The sequence below is a fragment of the Amblyomma maculatum genome, chromosome 11 (genome assembly GCF_055883805.1).
Source record: "Amblyomma maculatum isolate TAMU_Amacu chromosome 11, ASM5588380v1, whole genome shotgun sequence".
Taxonomy (NCBI): Eukaryota; Metazoa; Arthropoda; class Arachnida; order Ixodida; family Ixodidae; genus Amblyomma; species Amblyomma maculatum.
This window is the reverse complement of record NC_139354.1, coordinates 35,301,578-35,321,080: the sequence shown is the minus strand read 5'-3', so window position 1 is coordinate 35,321,080 and position 19,503 is coordinate 35,301,578. Positions and strand designations below refer to the sequence as shown.

The 19,503-nt window shown below is 44.3% G+C and overlaps 1 protein-coding gene across 1 annotated transcript; it reads right to left on the bottom strand.

Moving 5' to 3' along the window:
- Positions 1–3,305: 3,305 nt before the first annotated feature.
- LOC146173465 (retinol dehydrogenase 7-like) lies at positions 3,306–18,268 on the bottom strand. Its single transcript, XM_084583675.1, has 5 exons — positions 18,064–18,268; positions 10,501–10,707; positions 8,471–8,653; positions 5,003–5,135; positions 3,306–3,780 (listed from the first exon to the last, which is right to left on the bottom strand). The coding sequence occupies exons 1-5, from the start codon at positions 18,266–18,268 to the stop codon at positions 3,450–3,452; spliced, it is 1,059 nt and encodes a 352-aa protein (XP_084439801.1). The 3' UTR covers positions 3,306–3,449.
- Between the last annotated feature and the right edge of the window lie 1,235 nt (positions 18,269–19,503).

Sequence of the window (19,503 nt, the reverse complement as noted above, 5' to 3'; positions counted from 1 at the left end):
CTTTGAAATCACAAATCATATATGGCCCTTAATTTGGAGTGACATAGTTCCCTGAGTATTTTATTTCAGGCATTGGAAGAACGAACCAACAGGTTTCATCCCTTAGAAAGGTTTTCGCATTAACTTTCGGAAAAATCGCAGCGATAAGGCGGGTGATATTAAAGAGAATTGTTGGTCATCTTTCGAGGTGCTATAGAGAAAGTCTTTTGAGCATGCATTACCAAGGCGGTCAAAGAAAAAAAAAGTAGATGGTTTCAGTTATATTTCGAGTATAAGGATAAGCACACCTGAGCACTCTTAACGCTGGTAAAAACGTGCACAAACATATATAGCGCGAACAATGGGCCCCGTGTTCCGTATAAGTCCCGAAAATGCAATGCATGATTTCCTATGTTCTGATCGTTGAATACCACGGACATAAAAGTTTGAAATGGAAGCTTTTTTCCCAAACAAAATTCCAAACATATTTAGCACATTATGCACTCCACAACGGATGAGTATGCAGAGGTGATTAGTGTTAAGATTTATGACCTCTAGGAACGTGTCTTAAGGCTGCATTGATATTCTCACTCGAATGTGTTGAGCACCGCAAAATCAATGGTCTATCATCATATGGTTAGGCCGAATCCTTCGGCGAACGTCGACCGGTAGGCCATAAAATGTGCGCAACATTTACAACGACCGACTTCCAGTGACAACATACACGTCGCGACAACAGTTACAACAGACAACAGATCCAACCCATGGCCTTGAGCATCTCTAACGCGACGCTTGTAACAGTGGCAAACATAGGCTAGGTACAGCAAAGAACCCGAAATCGACGGCGGCTGCTTCCAGCCGCTGCCTTCCGCAGAATACGAGCAGTTCTTGACCACTCTTTCCCTGGCTGTTTGAAGCTTAGGTTTGATTTGTGGGCTTTACCGTCCTAAAGCGACTTAGGCTATGAGGGGCGCCTTAGTGAAGAGCTCCGAAAATTTCGACCACCTAGGGTTCTGCACTGTCGTGCACTGAATCGCACAGCACTCGGGCGCCTTGCTCTGCTCTTTTATAGATAAGTGGGCGCCGCGGCCGGGATTCAATTCCGCGTCCTAGAGTTTAGCAACCGAGCGCCATTACAACTGAGCCACTGTAGCGGAGCGTCTGGCTGAAGATGCACGTGCTTGAGATGATTATTAGATGCAAGTTCTGTCTGCTACACGGCCCATCAAACGCGGTCAAAATATGGCAAAATTTCAGCGGCATCTTTATACATATGACCATGCCGGGGGAAGTATTGTACATTTGATCAAATTGTTTAAGCGTTCTTCTCAGAAATGTATAAAAAAGGGTGGCTGCTGACAGAGGACAACAACCAGGACGCACACGTCGATGTCGAGTGTCTTGAATAAAGATCCTTCTATCTTAAACAATTATTCCTGCTATATTTTGGCAGTTTAGCTGTTACATTCAAAATGTTTGAAAAAATGAAAGATGCAAGATATACCTCGGCATGGAAGAAATAATGCGGATTATAGGGTAACTAATGCGTTGTAGATCGTAGTGTGCGCGCTGAAATAGCATCAGGTGTCTTTACTTGGGCCTGCATTGACCAGCTGTCGGAGAGGCACTGCCATTTTGATAAATATAGTAAACTCATAAGTACATCTATATCACAGCGCTCCACGTTGGCAGTAACCCAACGTAGCCGGCGAGAAAAAGTAGTGCACGGGATTTTTCTTGGTCTCGATCAATGTGAAATAATAATGTAATCATGAAGATGAGTGATTAGAAAAAAAAAAAACTAGTTGTGGTTTAACTCTGGTTAACCCTAGTTGAATTGCGATAGCTACGGTGGAAACTTCTTTTGCCTCCTACATTATTCCCCTATCACGCCCTATCAGTGTAAGGTGCTGCATTATTGGGGACACTTAAGCTCATCCTTTAAGAGTATGACGCGAGAGCATAAGTTACCAGTCTTCTTCGTCTTCTTTTTCTGCTCCTGCTCCTCCCCCACCTCGGCTGTTCAAGGTCAAGCGTGGCGTCCGTCAGGGATACGCGATGGTTCGAAACTTGGTGCAGTATTGCTATCGCAATAAAACTAACCAGAGGACGTAACCATAGAATCCTAAACCTCGACTTCAAAATTCTGCTTCCCAAGCTCCACGGAGTAAGCTACGGCGGCGGCTATTAATTTTATTACATAATTTATTGCATACTATGATATTTATGTTTGGCTGTTACCGATTCTTCTTTTTTTTCTTTTGGTAAAGTCAAAGAATGTGATCACGAAGATAATTGAAATTAGAATAAAAGCCGCTATGTGCCGGCCGTGGTAATGCCTACATAAATACTTGAGAAAGAAGAAGAGATTGAACAGCTGTCGCCGTAGTTAAGCCCATGCGCCACCCTCAACCATCACTGACAGTGAACTGGATTTTATCAAAATTCTTATCTCATTTATACACAATGGAACCTCAGAACCTGTAATCACCACCTGGTCATGGCCAATCCTCTTTGTAGGCATGCGCCATTTTATGAGGACAACCACAACAACAACAACAACAACAGTCGATGGAAGACCAAAAGCGACATTCGCGGTTCGTGGGATCGGATCCCACCGATTGCATGTCGTTTTTTTTTTTAACGTGAGAACATGTATTGTCTTATGATTGCGTCAGTATAGTGCAGTATAATGAAGTACAGTATATCACCAGACTATGTCTGCTTGAACAGTGAACCAATAATTAATAAACAGCAATCATTAATTACAAAAAATCGAGTCCAAGACAGCACTAGAATCGCCATATCCTTCCATGTGCCAGCCGAGCGCGCTAATCGAAACTATACGTCGGCTTCCTGCGAACTTGTCTATAAATCTACTTCTCTACGGCGAGGACTCTGCAGGGAATCGAAGGCAATAAAAAAAATACAATTAAAGAAAGAAACAAACTACAATTAAGAATGAAAACAAAAATAAATAACTAACAGAACCTAAAAATAACAAATGACTACGCGTCCGTAGTGTCGATCATCAACGCTCAGGCTTTCGAATTTCTCCCGTGCAGCTCATGCAGTGCTCTCAGAGTTTTGCTTTCTTTTCGACTACCACTCTAATTACATTGTAATTTCACATTGAATAAAACACAAGAAGGCTTGACAGGATGTCAGTGGGTGACGGCTGGCTATCTGCGTCACAGAAGGAGGTCACCTTGCGAACGCAAAAAGCATATCCTTCAAATCAAGCCAGCTGCCTTTGTTACAGAGCAGGTGCGGAAAATCGTAAGACCCATTGGCCTGACACTTGCACAGCTCCATATGTTTCGGCGGCACGCGCCAATCAGCTACTGCTGGTGGAATATTGTCTAAGGAGCTACGCTAAGCTCTATTCTCCTTTTACACCCCGTCCATTTCCCACGAGCCCTTGTGCCAGCAGGAATTTTAATTTTGCAAGCAATATAACGGAAGTATGGTCAGGGAAGCAGGTTCAAGATCTTTCGCGTGCCAGAGACTAGATAGTCCACCGCCTCGCCAGGCAAAGTCCTAAGCACGCAAAGCGATATGTACTCCAGAGGACCAGTGGCCGGGTAACAGGTCTTCGGGTCCGTCTCTCTCACAGCTGCCACCATTTGATCTACAACCTCGTTAACATCTTCGCGCATGTTGTAGGCGTAAAAGCTGGTGGCCGTCTTCATCCAGCTCTTCACCTCCGCCTCCGTGTAGTCAGCGAGCACTTCCGGTGCCTGCTTCTTCAAGTCTTTTTCGACGTGCGATAGAGAGCCAACATTGTCGTTGATGGGAGTCCTGCGCATATTAGGACAGGGAGCACAGGACTGAAACACTGAGGCATTTTTTTTAATACTGAGTTTAAAATGTGTAACCCAGAAACGCCTTAGAATTTATCCAGAAAAGACACGCACCCGCACTTGTTGCAATGTAAAGCCAAATTACTGCCTGTATAAGTGTTCACATTGTTACGGGAAGATGGAGTTTCGAACTGAGGAGGTCAATTTTCGATTATATATCTGTAGGTTGTAAGCATAGAAAACGCTGTGGCGCCCAATCACAAATGTATGTCAGCGTGCATTCCCGATGCAAGGCAGTGCAGCACCATTGGGCGCTCGCTAACTTCGTTGAACAGCTACACCTTTCGCAAGCAGCAATTCGTTCGAACTCTATGATCACAATGCAAGTTATTCAGGCTTTTATAGAGGCAAACGATGTTTTAATAGCGTTAAACGTAATGCAAACAACTAACTACCAAAATTGGATGCTACAAAAGAGAACAACAATCAGCGATCATTGACACAGGTCTTAACAGCACCCGAAATTAAGGACGCCCTGTTTAGAGTTCTGAAGACTACCATTGGGCGTTCGCTGATTTTGCTGAACAGCTACACCTTTCGCAAGCATCAGTTCGTTTGTACTCTATGATCACGATATAAGTTATTAACAGTGTCTTATCAAGTCATTCAGGCTTTTGTAGAGGCAAACAATGTTTTAATAGCTTTAAACGTATTGCAAACAACTAACTACCAAAATTGGATGCCACAAAAGAGAACAACAATCAGCGATCATTGACACAGGTCTTAACAGGCACCCGAAATTAACGACGCCCTGTTTAGAGATGTGGAGATCGAAATCGTGCAGTGTGTTGAATTTTTTTCCCTATGTTTCCTAAAGCAAATTTTGGAGTTAGCGTAACAATATAAACGTAAATTTTCTGTTGAACCAGTTAAACCTCATGATAGGAATATTGAACTGCAATTTGTATAATTTACCCTGCACAGTGCAGTGATTCTCATTTAGATCTCTGCTTAAAGCCTACAAAAATTACTGCCTCCTAGCAGAGGAAAAGAGTGGTCATCATAAAATTGTATGCATCACTGGTTATGAGCTGCCGCTAACAAAATATTGCGGGACATGTTAGCGTGTGGCAGAACTGACATTATAAATCGCAAAACCCAAGAGGTTCACGCCCATATATGGAAGCAAAAGAATGGCTTACGCTGGTCAATTAACTTACTTGTACAGGGTAGGCTCAATGGCAACTACGTCCACTCCTTTTCCATAGAGCTCTCTTCTCAGGCCGTCGACGAGAGAAACTGCCGCATATTTTGTCATACAGTACGCCGTGGCCAATGGGAACGTGCAGGAACCTGGAAACACGTTTATTGGGATATATCAGGCGTGCCTCGTAAAAGCTATTTTGTGCGCTAAGACAAATACGCAAGCCGCGCAGATTGGTATTCGTTCAAGTACACAAGAGGCAAAATAAGGGGACAGTTACTGCAGGGAGCACTTCCAAGTTTTCGATTTCAAGGCGAAATCAAGCGCCTTAAAGAACAAAAATCTCTTATACACCTTTTAAATGAAGTCCATCTGGTCTCATAATAATGGCCACTATTCTCTGAATCCATGAACTATAACAGCGCTAATAACTGCGTCAATGTGTAGAAACCGACTCTTGGGTTATCTGTAGAGCATATCTCGACACCTCGCGATGACCGAATGTCGTAGTCATTGGTTAGGCGGTACACGCGGCATATGCTCAAAGTACCTTACATGTGTGAACCCACATTTTGCGAGTTTTGTGATTGGTCATCTCTTGCTTTCATCGCTGCTGCCATCATACTGTCGTCATGCCAAAAAAATCGAAAAAATATATGGCCAATTCTTATAGAGTACATCCCCAGAACTGCTTCGTAGGTCACATGGCCTTCTGCACGCCCGCTCGAGAGTAAGACTACAAAAAGAAGTCTTCATCAGAGCACGTTTCGGAACCACACGGCACCATGCTGTTTTGAGGGGTGTTTCAGCAATCAATATTTCCTGACTAAGGAAAACAGTTACGACTATATTTTTCTTCCGCCATCATTGTGCCCCGCAACGAAGAGGACGTTTAAAAAGAAGGAGGGAAGGCACTAGGACGCCTCTATACTGCGTTTAATCCTCGGCTGTCCCCACGTTTGTCAATATGCCAACATGGCACTCTGTTGTTGTTGGTCTCTTCTAATGGCACTCTATCTCTCCCGCGCGCCCCGAGTCCCAAAACCTCTTCCTCTTTCTCGTTCCAATTGCAGATTCTACGCGCATCTGCAACAAACCACGTGGTCTAGGTGTTTGTTCCGGTAACACAATGGCATTATCCCTTAGGATGGGCAACTATTCCCTGCCTCTGTTTTATGAGTTTTGTTTTATAGTGTCAGGGCGGCAAGTATTGGAATAAAAAAATAGTCGTAAACTGAGCTTACTGTATGCGCTCGCTGAAACATTTAGTAGACGGGGCTTGTAGCGCTGTCAGAAATCCTAGCTACAGAGGGACGTGGACAAGACCGCCACACATTTTATTTGAAAATAATGCTACGGAGCGCTTCTGAAAGAAAGTATTCCGATATGTGCCAAAAGTGTGATCTAAGTGAATATGTTTATGTGGGCTTTAAAACTGAACATTTACAAATTCGAATCCACCGGAACGTTTGCCGCCTGAAACTTCTGTTCTACGTGGTTATTTTTCGGACAGGACTGGATTTTCAGGCGTACGTGCAGCGTCACATGGCACGACATACCCGGTAAAATGCAAGATCTATTCGTTGCTCAATGTGGAGACATGCGTGAAAGTGTTTGTTTCCCCAAGAACCGCCCGAATCTCTCTAGGCAGATGCTCCTCCGTATTTCCGACCTAGTAGCATATATATCACCGCAACAGTTCTTAACCGCTATACTATACAGGGCTAAAGCGGAGGATAGTTGCCACGGGAACTTTCCCGAGAGTTGATAAGGGCGATAAGGAAGGTGAGGAGCAGGTTGTTTAGCGGGCAATGATAAGATAAGGTCTGAGCAAATGAAGGCGGAGTCAAGGGGTATAGCAGTAGAGTAGTCTGCCATTATCAGCGCAAGCTGTTCGCGGCCATTACTTGGGGCTTCGCCTCGCTGTGGTGGTAGAAGTACTCTGTGCCTTTACTGATATCCACGTCACTGTCAAGTGGTTCGCCTTCATTTTAGATGGAAAAAAAATCGTAGGATGGTTAGAGCGGGTAATGCAAATGTTCGCCCGTTATTCGCGGTGTGATAACAAGAAGTGTTTACAGAACTCTGCACTTTTTTCTCACGCCGTCAGACAGGCGCAGGTGAATCTGGATTGACATGTAAGCAGTGATGATCAGAACTAGATTTAGTTCGAGAGATAGTTTACAGCAGTTACAGTTGACCTCTATACGCATGTTGACGCGTTGATTAGCTTGTGCCCCACATTCATTTCTCGTCATGACCTCCTCCTCCTCCCATGGTGTACCCACCGTTTGATTTGTTCCCGTGACAACTGCCCTCACATCCTCTTATCTTCTACCTTCGCCATAACTTCCTCATAGCCACTCGCGAAATTCTTTTCTTGGCCCCAGCCTCAGTATGCACACCCTTAGATCTTGTCGTAACCTCGGAAGCCACAAGGCCACTCCTCAACTTCCGCTCTTATTTCTTCTCCCACTTCCCCTATTATCTAAAATTGAACAGGAGAAGTTTCCTCTCCTCACTTCGACGCCTGCCGCTGTCTTGAAACGCTCAGTGAAATATCCCCATAACTGTCTCTGAATAACCGTGTTGTGCAATGCTAGCCTGCTACCTGCAAGTTCTTTTCTGCTATCTCTCTCTCTTTATCTCTCTCTCTCTCTCTCTCTGGAAAAGTTTCATTGCGTCTATGGGTGCTGTTTGCTGCCCGCATTGTTCAGGGGGTGTTGTTTATTCCGCTACTTTTTTTTTTCTTTGGAGTCACAACACGGGGAACATTTAAGTCATTGTGGCCAATTCTGCCTCGGCTGTCCAAATATTGCCTCGAATGTAGAACACAGAAGTAAATGCATAGACGAAATTCGTGCATGAATTTTGAATGCAGAAGATATAAACAAATCCTAATTGATAGCTCGTATGCGAAGCCGATGTACAGTATATTTTTTAACTAATATTATTCAAGCAAAGTCTACATTCGGCTACACTAAATGTGACAAGTTCATCTCAGATTCACTATATTTTCACCCATCAATTAACAGCTGCAAAAACCCTAGGAGAATACGCTGCTGCAGTCGGCTCACAAGGTTAAAAGAAAGCGTGAAGATTAGTACGAAAGTTTGTTGCGGTAAAATAAAAAAACATAGGAGGGCTCATGAGGAAGCTCTTAAGTCTTAATGGGGCCCCAATTAATCTTCCACATCTTTACCACGAAGTGGTTGTACGTTAAAGCCAGAGAGACACTTTCAAAGTTTCTTTTGGATTTTTGAAGTGATTTGACCATTGAGCTAGGCAGGAAGAATAAAGTAACGAGACCTCACAGAGCCCGACAATTTGAAAAATTTATTTATTTGCTTTGCCCTCTAATCTGCTCACATGCAAATACGTTAACAAGCGCTGTTCAGATCACCAGTAATGTTTGGCGGTAACCAGCAGCGTAGGCGCCCTTACGAGTATAGATATGCGTCATTCTGTGATAAGTGGTACTGACCGTAGGCGCTGGTGACAATAACCATGCGGCCACGACTTTTCTTGAGCAGTGGTAGGAACTTCTTTGCCACCCGAACAACTCCAAAGACGTTGACGTCGAACACCCTGATGACGCTCTCCATGGTCATCCACTCAATGAATCCGCTGTTCGCGATGCCGGCGTTGGCCACCACAGCCCACAGCTCTGCAGGTGTGAAGTAATTAATTACCATTGAAGATATGAAAAAACGTATTAAAACACTTCGTATATTTGCACAGGCGTATTTATATCAAGAAAGCTTTGACCATCTGAAACTTTTTTTGAAAGTGTATATTAAGACCGCTCCTTCATTCCGCGAAAGAACATGCTTTTCATTTTACAAATCAGTCCTCTCTTTTTTTAGTTAGTTTGTAGGTTTCCAAGCCGTCGGTCTGGAACCGGGGCACCGTAGAAGACGAATAAGAAAACAAAGAAGAAGGAGAAGAAGAAGAAGAAGAGGAATGATGAAAAGGAAGTAGAAGAAGATAAGGGAGAAAAAGAAGAGGAAGTAGTAAAAGAAGTAGTAGAAGAAGAAGTAGAAGTAAAACAAGAAGAAGAAGACAAATAACTCGGTAGTTGGTAGAGGCAAATGGCGACAGCGAGTTACTATGACAGAAGGTTGGTTCGAAAGTTCTGACAGCGGCACATTAAATACAGGTGTTCGTAAAAAAATTCCCTGCAGCACTCACATCTTTCGCTTAATCACTAGGTTCAAGCCATGCTTAAACCCCCGCAATTTTTAGTTCTGTATGTAACGTAGCTGATCATTAAACAAATGTTCTTTTCCTTAGAAAGAATCATACAGAACCGGTAAAATTTTCAATACACGAACGTCTGCTTCTGAGCTCTCAACAGATGAGCATATACATATCCTCTGGAGTAACAGATGTTCCCACGTTTGTGAGAGCCAATGTCAAGGTCACAATTCTAGACTGAGCTCTGGGGGTTCCGTCAATGCCGCTTTGCACCGATAAACACGAAGACCAGCTCGTATTAGCATTAAAATAAACAAATCCTATGCGAAACGCGTGATCCACGTAAGCCATTAATGGTGTTCATATCCATAAACATAACTAAGTTTTGAAGAGGATCTCGGCAATAATCGGAATTATCACTGGAGCACGCGCGTTCCACCCAAGTCCGTGCTCCGTTTTTTCATGACATTATACGTGTTTCCTATAGCAGATAGGTGACAGTCTCCTTTATAACAGCTACGCGCAATGCCGCACCACTAAACATAATTATTTATTTTCTGAAAGAAGAACTTTGATGATCCTCTGCCTCCATTGCCTGCTAATCAATTTCGGATATTTATAACTGTGTTTCTTGTCATCACAATTGAATTCAAGTGTCTAGCACTCAGCCACGCTGTGGCAGACCTGTAAATAAATTAATACAACAGGCTGTGGCGAATTGCAACTGTTTACAAATGAGCAACAGTTACATCGCCCCTGATGTGCACAAGATTTACTGTAACGTCAACGTTGTTGCATGCCTAAGAAAACTTCTGGGGGTTAAAGAATGACTTAAACATAGTTATGCAGTGTTGTAGAGTTAGCCTCTCTAACACCCGCTTTTCAACTCGCGTCTTTTTCTTCAATTTTTCTTTATAATACATTTTTAGGGAACGGAAGCCGCCCTATACTTTTCGGTAGACACCACAGAATGGTGGAAAACTACACATAATCAGGTCAAGGTCCCGTTTTCATAATTGTTTCTTGAATATTGTAAATTGATTTATAGAGGAAGCTCAGGCTAGTCCAGGCAGCCCAGACTTTAAGTTGCCCGCACTGTGCATCTCTTATAGTAGATGTACCTTTGGCACGCTAAATTCCATAGCAAATCAAACTAAACCAAACAAAAGCTAAACGATATCGATTATAGTTGCAGATAAGCAAATATTTGTGTTGTTCAAACTAACACTTTGCCCAAAGATGACAGCCGTGCGTGCCTTTCTCCAAAAACAGCGGATTCTGCCCACTCCAAACATGTTTTCACTGTGTAAAGTGCACCTTTTGAACCAATGTCACGTTTGACCGAGTCGAGAGCTTCGTCAACTTGATTGTCCTTCGTGACGTCAAGCTGCATCACTTTGATGTTCCGGCTTTTCTTAAGGACCATGGCTCCTTCGCTGTTGGAATCAAGACAGCCGGCATATACCATGAAGCCCTCTCGGCACAGTCGCTTTGCCAGCAGGTTTCCGAAGCCCGTGTCGCAGCCTGCAATTGACAAACAAAATAATAATAAACGCGAAAAGAGTGTATTGACACTCAAACCATGGTGTATAGGGCAGAGGGCATAGTAATGTAAAACAACATTCATGACCTAAGAAAAGGAAGCAAGTACGTCATTATCAGACGCTTTGAGAGGTGAAACACCTATAAGAAGGTCGAAGAAAACATCGTAGGCGCTTTGACTGTTTGCATCGTCTCTGACATAAACATGTGCCATGAAACCGTATTTCAGGTTAGTGTTCCTGTTGTACTAATTATGCCGCTAAAATTATAACTCGCATTGTTTACAGCAGTGGAAATTCATCACTACCTTTGCCCAAGAAATATGGAAAAACGATCAGTCGTGAGGGTCATTAGATTACCTTCAGACATTTCAGGTTCCTCGAAATTAGAAGTTTAAAACCACTATATATCGTAGTTGTCGCTGCTGGCTGCCTAGAGCTGGCGCCAGTTGCTGATTGCCGGTGTCCTAAGTTTATACCCGCTAAAAAAGGACGAGCCAACCCCATCATCATCGCGGGAAAAAATCTGGGAATGTGATTCTCGTCTTTCACCGGCATCCCAGTTTTGAAACGCAAAGGAGAACCAAACAAGAGAGAGAGAGAGAGAAAACTTTTAATTAATAATCAGTAATAATTCGCAGGAGCTGGGTGGTCGGTGCCCCTAGTCCAGGTCTCCGCTGGCAGCAGCTGACTTGCGGACTAGCTGGATAATCCAGGCTTGCTGGTCCAGGCTGTCGCTGGTCACGGCCGCCTCCCACTGCTCGTGTGTCGGGCATGGCACTAGTAACGTTGGGTCAGGTTTGCCCTGGCATTCCCAAGAGATGTGATAGAGTGTGGGGCTTGCACCGCACCAAGGACAGTAACTCGTGTATTTTGTTGGGCTTATCTTATTTAAAATGTGAAGATTAGGGAATGTGTTTGTTTGTATTTTTCTCTAGTCTATAGCGTCCGAGGAAGGAAGTTGTTCGAGTTTAGCCAGTTTAGCGGATACATTGTTAATATCTTTTTCTTGCACAATAAAATCCTTCTGGGTGACTGTTAAAAATCCACTCAGATCAGGATACCTGGAAAAATAATTTTATTTTGCACAACCATGACTACGAGCTGCATGGTGCTGAGAACAAGAAATCGTCTAGAAAATTTAGATTGTTCAGTGCATTTTCCTAGATTATAGGAAATGGTGCGAGCGTATACAGGACGAATTCTTTACGCCACTTTTTACAGCGTCAAGGAAGAGTCGGTTACGATTCTGAAATTCCTGTATTGAGTGATACTTTATTCTTTGCAATGAGCTAGGAGATGTGGACATAGTTGCCGAATATTCATAAAGCTAGGCGTGTATAAAGTATGCCTCGCTGAATGAAGTAATAAATGAAATTACGTTTATGAACACAGGACCACAGTATGCCAGACACAAAGAAAACCCACAGCATGTGCCTTCTTTTAAGCTTTCAAGATATGTGCCTGCGTTTAACACAGGCTCTTCGTAGACAGTTTAGGTGTCTTGCATGTCGCGTTATTGATTACCCTACAACCGACTGGTGCATTTAATCTGACCAGGCCTTTTACAATCCTCCGGGATATGCACAGACATGCTGTTGATGGACAAGCTTCATAAAAGCATCATGCACGTCGTGCAAATGCAAGGGAAAATAAGTCATGCCTTTCTGCATACAGATGAAAGTCCCACTAACCACTCGAGCATTACAGCAGCAGTTTAATATATCACGCAATGGTCATAGGTTTTTATAATCCCTTTTCTTAAGTTTTGATCCCTTTCAAAGCATACTTTTTACGGTTCTACAAAATCAAAAAAGGGGCTAGGGAGTAAGAACCAAAAACTGGCAGTATAAACTCAGCAGAACCCCGTAATTTACTGCCGGTAGTAAATAAGAATATGGGTCTATAACGAGACAAAGGAACATAATATGCATCTAAATAACTAGCACAGCCTTATTACATTTTTATTTAGCACAGCCTGGTGCTTAATTTCATTGTCAAATAGAAGCTCGGAAGAAGAATATATCGAGACTATACCATAATACTTCTTCATACACACATATTATCATACATTGCAAGCTTAAACCACTCCCATCAATACGTTCATTAAAGCCTCCAACGATATTCCACAGCTGCCTCGCGACTGTTTCCAAGAGCGGAGCCCATTGGCTTTCTATGCGGTGGTTTTATTTACTCGATAGGAGTGCAGGTGTAACTATACAAAAGCAAATTTGCGCTATGCATAAGCATGTGCTCATAGTATATCTTACAATAGCCTTCATTTTCTTCACAATTAAAAGGCTTCCCAAAAAGCTCTACTTACGAAACACTGAATAACGTATTCACTAAATCTGTGCAGCTTGAGTAAATTAGGCTCTTCATTTTTTCCCGGAATTTAAAACTCGGATTATGTGGACAAAGCGTACGCTCATGAAATGTTGAAATCTTTCATTCGCCGATAGACTACGAGGAAAGTGGTAGACATCGCGACCCCCCAATCGTGGTCCCTATTTTTCAAGGACAGCAATTTTATGCCAGCTATAGCCGCGTTTACGAGCTTACGACAGATAAAATAATGAGCATCACGTGCCTGCTTCGCAACCGGTGGGAGGGTGCTGGCACAGAGCGCAGGCCCGCAATCACGTAGCGTTCACTGGCGCTTTTTGTTTCGGTGTCGAGCGGCCACAGAACTGCTAGCGCTGCAGCGGCGAGGAAAGAGGATTTATTTAAAATCTTAAAGCTTGCGTGCACATCACTTGCCATAGGCTGCAAACCTCTTAGTCAAGGAGAGGCTTAACAGTAACTGATAGAAAGTAACTATTCAATACTATTTAAACATCCTCCCAGTCAGCAAGTATTAGATACATTGTGATGCACACTATCCCAGACACCACGGAAAAAGAAACAGCGTTCTCCCCCTTAAAAAAGCCCACCTAAACACAACTACTATAATCTCCGCTGAAACAACCCATGCATTCCTGAAACTCCGCGGAGCACTCACAAACAACAAAACAGGCTAGCCTTGACCACTTATCTCCGCCCGCAACGTTTTTGTTGTTTTTTTTTTTACTTCCCCGAACACGCTCCTTCCGATCGGGGCAGTGCACCGGGCGTCGAAGCATAGATTGCCGACCTCGACCTGTTTCTTCTGTTTTGTGCTGCGCGTTTCGCATCTGCGTCAAATGGGCAGGGGTCTCCACGTTGCCTCGGTGCTGTTTACCCTTCAAAGAAAGCCCGTGTGCTGAACCGCCATCATTATTTCTTGCAAGGAACCGAAGGAAGTCAATCGAGCTGATACTGACCAAACCTCACAAATTTTGACTACACCGTAATAAAGAAAAAAAAAAATATCGGAACGCGTATTACTAAACCATGCCTCACAGGCACATTCGAGTACCATCACGTGCTTTAGGAACCTGACTCAATGCGACTGCCATGGGTACCGCCTTGGGATGCTCAATATGTGCTGCTAGACGCTGAGTGCGTCGTTGGTTCCTACGATGATCTCAACCCGCATCTCGGTTTGCTAGCTGGTCACGATTCGTGGTTTATAAGTCTTGATAAAGCTAGGCTTAACGCTCGGGCGTTTACGGCCGGAATTTTTTGTAAGTCACGTCGGAAGAACGTTTGCTCCGCAAGCATGCTCGCATTTCAACAGGCGCCATTGTGGTTGCGGCGGGCCTCCGATAAACCGCTACTTGCATATAAGTGGCGGCCATGGTGCTACGGAGCGATTGATTGATTGAATGTCCTTTATTGATTGGGAAGGCTCATGGCCATGGATGGGAATAAAGGGGAGTAGACAGAATCTTCATTGTTTAGGAGTTCGTCACTCGAATCAATTCATGTCCCGAGGACTAGAGGTAGAGCAGTGCGCTCGGAACTTGTTGCAATGTTATCTTAACATGGCTGACTCAAAGGACGCATACTGTATTGAAGCCTGATTTCTGATTTCGTGGTAATGAAACATATTAGTTTGAAAACACCGGCCCGTATCCTATAAACCCGCCGTCGTTGTGTTTACTTCAAAAATAGCGACCATGCTGCTCAAACGAGCAGTGTTCAGGTTGACTCTCCTTCCTTGCTTTTACCCCTTTCTATCGTTCCTTCGCTCTTGGGACTGAGTCGGAAATATTGGTACTGCCCTATGTATTGACGGAGCATGACCGAAAAAAAGGGAGACTGCATAACTTCTTTTCATGTTCCTTTTTCCCGTCAGGGTTACGTACAGTCTTCTTTCATCCATTTCCTCAGCAGGCTATTTATCTTCCACTCCTTACTCCTTCCAGTGTTGTGTTCACAGTAGTGTCGATTGCGAATCAGCAGATCTTCCTACGAGCTTGCTGTCTCCGGTAGTCCTTTTTTTAGTCATTTAATACTCTTTTAAGCCCAAATGTACTACTTTTTCATATTCGCTGCCGACCTCAAGGAATCTTAATTATATTTTACTAGTAGTCACCTGGTACTAAGCCATTAAGCATACTGGCCGGGCCCTTGTATGTTATATTAATATTATTGTTTATTTCTTATTAAAGATAATGTTATGCAAACATTTGTCTTTGGCATAGCAACATGCCTGGATCGTGCCTGACTAATATATGCTACCATGACTACAGAGGCAGTAACGCATTCATATGTGGACATATGCTCAGACATCGCATAATACACTTCGTGACGTAGTCCCCTTCACTGTTACCTTCTTTTCAGCGCTTTTAATGCCATATGCGTATTTCAAGAAATAAAAATAGTACAATCAGCTCGTTTTTAACGTTCTGGGCATGCCATTTAAGATGTCAATATGAACGACTCTAACTATGAGCCCCTTTTCTGAAGGTCAGATATTCATACTGCATTTTCGCCCTATCAATACGGAAAGCAGCCCCTTGCAAACAAAGGCACAGTGAAGCTATGCAGCAGTAATTGAGGCCGATACCTTCTTGCTTCCTTACAGAAAGACTGAGTACGAATTAATCTGTGCTTGTGCGGTGTGAGAGGCGATCTCCTTCCCCACAGTTAACAGGCCATGGTATACACCGTGGAGTTATACACTAACGCCATCTAAAAGTACAGGGAGCAGCCCCATCATGAATGGAAAAATTGTGAGAAAGAAAACGCTAACTAAATAAATGCAGGCTGATTTCACAACTACACTGCATGCCGCCGACACAAACGTTTGTAATTCCTGAGGCTATGCAATAAGGTCATTGACTTCAAAGCGGAGGCAACGAAGTCGTCCTCGGCGTAGAGGTCACGGGCTTGAGTAGAGAGGCAAAGGAGGGTGGCTGTTCCTGGCCCTACGGGGCCGGAACGGCAGGTCAACGCCGCTTGCGGCGGGAGCTAGCCGGCCACCAATTTTTTTCTGTTGTAAGCAGTCATTGCCCCCGCGACTGCATAAATGGTGGACGACGGCTGTTGCGGCGCGCGTCTTTCACTCCCTCTTCCTTTGCTTTTTTCTCTACTTTCTTCTGTCTGCACGAGGCAGCGGATGTGGCTCAGCTACAAAGCCAGTAGCAGGCCCATGCATTTTCTTTTTCTTTTTCCTACAGCCACAACAACAACTTGAGTAGAGTGGCGAAAAACGTTTGAAAATATAAATTTTTAACCCCATGGCGAAGCCGAAGGAATGTCATCACGCTTAAAAAGAGCAAGAGAATATTTTCTTCATTTTATGGTGGGATTAACATTGGACGATTCTTGTCTTGGTTCCCCTTTTATATAAACTGTGATCATAAAAAAAAAAGATCAACTTTTTAAACAAGGTTGTTCTATTTTTTTTTTTTAAGTGCTCTGATTGTTGACCGCCGTTGAAAAACAGTACAGTAGTATAAAGGGCTTAATGGGGCTCGGTTTTGTTTTATTGAATTCTTTAACATCATGACTTTAAAAGGTCTGGTTACTTAGAACAGCCGGCGTCGTCATCCGTGTCGGCGTCGGTGTTGTGAGCGGAATACCAAGGCATGGCGGTGGCAGGTGGTAGCAGCTGTCTGACACGCATGGCTAGCACTGATTCTTCGATGGTTTGTGCAACACAACAATACCGTATGATGTCAGAAAGCTGGAAGCAGCTGCCAACTCGAGTTGCTCGTTTGAGGCGGTGAGGCGAATCAATTCCCTAGTGGCCTCCGATGCCAAGTGTGGCGTGGTACTCACGCAGGTAAGTTCTTGCGACTTAATTAAAGCGAGGCTTTACGTGCCAGGTGGGTACTTATGATTGGTAGCCGGATTAAAAGGTAGCTGAGTAGTTTGAGGCTATCCCGTCTTGCTTTCAACATGTTATTTATAGCTTAGTAGCTTAACGCTATCGCGTTATACCCTAAACGCGGTGCTCGAATGTCCACACACACAAAAAAAAAAATTCCAGGGTGGGGGTCGTGCATTACGCCACCAAGGCGCACAGCTGACGTTGCGTACGAATTGCCTTGTTTCATGACTAGCTTTGAAAGGATAGCTATTAGCAGCTTCTGAGACGGTGAAAGGCACGCTGCGTAGATATACTCACTCCAAATAAGTTTCCACGTGCATTTAAAAGGTTCCACTGATAACTAGAGCTTATGAGGAACCAGATGAGAAACCAAGTGTAGCAACGAACTAGAAACGTCCGACAGAACTCCTGTGTATGTACAGTCGACCGTCACCCTTATGTAGAGGTCTCGGGAGACACGAGCCCTGTAAGTAAGGCCAGATATCGTCGCAGCTGGTAGGTTCTCGCGGCAACACTCGAGTGAAAGTGGTGCCACAGATAGCCGCAACCAAGGTAGAGACTAGCACCTGGCCCAGAAGTATGGAGCTGGAGTTCATTTTCGGCTTTTGTAGCCCGATATCTCTTGCTCGAGCGCTCTACACAAGGGTGACGCCGACTGTACTACAGTTCGCGGAAAAGGAACAGTCACGGTGACAGACAATGGAATCGCTCCAAGAAAACCCATCACACGCCTCATGTTCCACTAATGGCTTCAAACTGCACCGCAGTGTATTTAAACATAATGGCAATTCTCCACAACTCACTATTTTCACCCTCACTACCAACCCCTATGCATGGAATTTTTAAAAACTGAATCATGAATCACAAACGTTTCTTTAATGAATTTTCTTATTTTTATGGCTAATGATTATTACTTGTGACTCGCATTATGAACAGTTTTAGTGGGGAGCTAAAGTGCCCATATTAGCAAGACACGACCGTTATAAAATTATGTTGGGGTCCTGAGTTGAAAACCTAATGACGTTTTTTGGCGGGAAAAAAAAAAAGCCGAACGAGAACAGGGATCGTTGACTGACACCGGTTTCCATTAACTTTAGCCCACCGTTCAAATGCAGGAGAGTCCATTAACGCACTTACCAGTAATGAGCACCGCTTTGCCATCTCCGCTGATTAGCGTGACGAAAAATCGCCGCCAGAGGAACCGCGCCAGCCAGTGCGCACTGCACACCATCACCAAAGCCGTGCCCAACCATTCGGACAGCGTCGGTACTAAAGGCAACCACGTCCAAGCGTAACGCAGTGCAACCAGAAGAACCACGAACAACACCCAGGATGTCCGCATGACGATAAACTTGTTATATAAATACACACACACACACAGGCTTCCAAGCAGACATACAAGTCAGGCCTCTAACGCGATACGCTCGTCGCCGCTAGCCGCATGGGAATCACGAACGGCGTTGGTGACCGAGCAAACTCGCTCCGAGTAGAAGCGGAGGGAAAGGAGGGAGTCGCCGGGGGAGGATGACCTCTGTGGTGGTCGAGGACGGTAACTTGGTGTACTCTTTCTGGTATTTACCTGTTCACTCAGGCGGCTGATTACTTTCCGCCGAAGCTCGCAACGACGACTTGCCGTTGATCCTCTCCCTGGGCTGATATGGTTATGATGACCTTGTAGGAGCAGACGTGCCAGCGTAGATCACGAGAGCAAGAGTGCGTTTGAGGAGAGAGGACTGTAAACAGCTCGCTTGCAAATCGTAAGGAGTGTTAACGGGGCGTTATATTTTTCTAAACAATCCCGAAGCTCTCCTATTTAGCTCCAAGCTTGTCAAAATGCATCATCCACACACAACAAAAAAATGTTTTCAGGGCACTTCGGACCACAAAAGTGTGATGTGGCGATAACTTTGTGTGAAGCACCACTGATTCCTGCTTTACTGCTTCTGTATGCTGCGTGGTGCGGCGTTCAAAGAACTGTCAAATGAAAGCCCAGCATGAAAACCTGAATCGAACGCCCGGCGGGGTCAGCTTCGTATACGCGTGAACCGCCTGGTGATGCCAGCAGTCACGGCCGAATCATCATTATCACCATGACCACGAAAGTTCCGGTTCTTATACCTGACCGGATGTGACGACGTGATGACATCACATCCGGTGATGACGTTACACCCGGTCATGGCCGATGGCATCATCAGGTGATGACATAACAATCTCGCGGTATTTCGTGAAATTTAGCGAAGTTCGACACTTCTCGAGGACAGGCAGAGATGAGATTGACAGGTTTTTGCCTTAAAATTGCAGGGAAGAGACTCAAGCCCGACCTTTTGAAGGCATCGCACAATAGTTTTAAATGCTGAATTGGAAAGCCTGAGTGGGCAAATAGGCGGCTCATGCCAAATAGACCATGTCACCTGTTTCCATGCCGTGGCACAACCTTATAAGTAAAATCTGTGCTCAGTTATGTCGGCTGGAAGCTACCACATACCATAGCCTTTCAAGGATTTTTCGCACGCAACACCAGCGCCGACATGCTGACGGAAGATTTTCAGGATAACGGGTTTTTTTAAAGCTCTGGTG